At 35.0% G+C, this 2,898-nt stretch overlaps 1 protein-coding gene across 1 annotated transcript in view; it reads right to left on the bottom strand.

Annotated features, from left to right (window-relative positions):
- The window catches only part of LOC111638340 (gastrula zinc finger protein XlCGF7.1-like), a gene marked incomplete at its 3' end in the record, with an annotated part of 9,490 nt that extends 6,792 nt beyond the window's left edge, over positions 1 to 2,698 (bottom strand). The window contains exons 1-2 of the mRNA XM_023384037.1: positions 2,683 to 2,698; positions 683 to 834 (exon numbers count right to left, since the gene is read on the bottom strand). Coding sequence (XP_023239805.1) covers positions 683 to 834; positions 2,683 to 2,698 — 168 coding nt within the window. The remainder of the gene's footprint in view (positions 1 to 682; positions 835 to 2,682) is intronic.
- Positions 2,699 to 2,898: the final 200 nt, after the last annotated feature.

Below are 2,898 nucleotides of genomic sequence, written 5' to 3'. Positions count from 1 at the left end.
TCGTCACTTTTCCGTCCTGGAGTTCCCATTTTACAATTATGTGACTCATAGCCTGGTGATAACGGAGAAAAGAGACAGATAGGACGTCGGTATAAGTCACAGTTATGATTTCACAGATTCGAGACAGCTTGGTAGCCCGAACGGCCGCGGGCTTTCGCCCGTGCACGCTAAATAACTTTCATTACAAGCATTTAGCTTTCCGAAGTCTACGACAACGATTGTTTCGCATTGACGGCCGACAATTTCTCGCCAATAAGCTGCCTGGACTCGTTCGATCATGTTATCAACTCAATTTCATATTTATTTTCACATTTTCACTTCGCGGTCCTTCTCCCTTCTTTCTCCGTTATTTACACGTATAGGTCACTTCATTGTTATTCACATTTGATATCATCATTTATCACATACTGCCGTGACACTCTTGTCTGTCCGCTACAACTGTCAAGAATTAACGCGATTAACGAAGCGTAGTGACAGCGGCCCAATAGAGAGCAGGGTGCTTGTTATAATGCGATTCGCGAGCCAATTTTCGTACGTGCGTTAATGAAGCCGAATATTCGGCTATTCGGCCATGCTCCTGGCCGAATATACTATTCGTTGCATCACTAGTTTTCAACTATTCGAAAACCTAAGTTAATATTGAAATTTCACTGTTAAATATCTCGAAATTTGTGTTACTTACCATTACATGTTCATTATCATCTGGGAGATGAACATCTTCTTTGCAATCTTCAGTCTTTACTTCGATCTTCAATTTTTTCAAATCAACTTTACATTCTGATTTTATTCCATGTTTTACATCAAAATTCTCTTTTACTTCTTCTTTCTTGATATCTGTAGTCGAAATTAGAATTTTTTAACACAAAAACTACCTAAGAAAAACTAAAATTATAAAATGAACATATTTTCATTAATTAACATAACAAAAATTACCTGTTTCACTACATCATTTATTTCTGACTACAAGCCGAAAACTAACCATGAGTCACAGCGAATTGTATGATGTGTGATACAAATTATAATAAATACGATTAAAAACTTTTTTTCGTTATTAAATAGACCAGCAACGAATGCGTAACTTTTCCGGAAACATTTGAAACTACGTGTGGCACCGTATCTTATAATATTTTGTTTAAAATATTTTTATATTTTAACTATTATTAAATTTAAAAAAAGCTCGATTTTGAGGATAAAGATAAATTTTATAAAAAATTGTAAAGTAGAAAATAAGTAAACTTGTCATATATCCGGCCCTACTGAAGATACACACGACCAAATTTACAATTTAATCTCGTAGATGTAATATATCACAAAGAAGTTATGTTAATGAAAGTTAAATATTCCGGTGTTTTCCCATTTCTGGACATTCTGACCATCCATTAGCACAAAAATACCTTACAAAATTCTATTTGTCGACTTTGATAACTTTATGTCTGAAAATTCAGACGTACAGTACAGTACAGTACAGTAAGACCCCGCTTAATGCTGATTCGATATAACGAGGTCTTCTCGATGCCTAAAAAATTTACGCTGATTTAAATTATCGCGGCATTTCATTAATTCGTATATAATACGGTTATTTGCAAACACAAACCAATCGCCAAAAGGTGGCAAAAAATGTACTTTAAATCTATGTTTGTTTGGTGCAAATTTGGAAAAATATAACATCATGGATGCCATAGGAAATATCGACTTCGCTTGGAAGAATTAACTGATAAATGCACGAACGCAGTGTGAAACAAGTTATGGCTCAAGGTATCCACAAATTCTCAACGAAAAGAGCCTATCGCTGTATCGTTAGGTTGACCAAACAACCTAATCCATACTGCGGGAATAGGAGATGTAGACGAACAGGATATTGAGGTGTTACAGCAGGTTTTTGGTGAGAGCTTTACCACCGACAACCTTCAAGAACTGGCAGCACGGGGAATTCATGTGAAACTGAAAAAATAGAGATTCTGAAAACGAAAAACCCAAAATAATTTCTCTACAGATTTCTTTAGTAAAAGTTTCGTAACGATAACCGAAATCGTTGATCAAATTGTAGGGAATAATCCATATTTTGAAAGGAATGCAAAAGCAAAACGAGGCGTTTTGGACGCGATCTGTGGCTTACGGCAGTTGCTTCAGGAAAGAAAAAAGCGACAAATGAAACTTCACGACTTTATTGCAAAAGAACAAAAATTTCAGAAAAGTTAGGACCTTCATCACAAAAAATGAAGTTTACATTTTTGTGTGCATGTGATTATCTGTTATTTAACATATATTATTATACAAATTAATATAAAAATAACTTAAAATTAAAGTAAAATTTGTTTATTTTCGGTCGCGTGTTCCTATATTTTCTCTGTGTTAAAATGACCTCGTTTAACGCTGTTTCGCTTAGCGCTTTGTTTAGAAACGTTTAGAAACGCATCCCCCTCATTAACCGGGGTCTTATCGTATGTACTGTACAATGTACTGTACAGTGAGTTACGTATCTGCATGTAACTCCCTCACACTTCGTTTCATATATAATACATAAATGTATATGCAATAAATACTTCTGTGAGAGTCAAAATTTAATTAATTTTATAATAAAAATTTATTCCTTACGTACGAAATCGAAATATAAAATCTGTGGGAATTTTATGTCTTAATATAAACACTCTCACGAGGAATCCGTGTATAGTTTACACTTACAGGCAAAATTCGTCATATTGTTGCCATTCCACCATTACTTTTAACCCCACACCTGCTAAAACAATTGATCACCTGACTAATTTTCCCACCACAAAAAGTATAAAAGCCCTCCTCTTTTTTCTCTCGGAAAAGTCGCTGATCGGGGAGTCGTTCGAAGTTAATGAAGGGAAATCAACGCTGCTTAATCGACAGATCTATTCCGAAACTGGAAGGACC

The sequence above is a fragment of the Centruroides sculpturatus genome, unplaced genomic scaffold, assembly GCF_000671375.1.
Source record: "Centruroides sculpturatus isolate CEXI.00-Female unplaced genomic scaffold, Cexi_2.0 scaffold1131, whole genome shotgun sequence".
Lineage (NCBI taxonomy): Eukaryota > Metazoa > Arthropoda > Arachnida > Scorpiones > Buthidae > Centruroides > Centruroides sculpturatus.
This window is presented reverse-complemented; position numbering and strand designations above follow the sequence as displayed.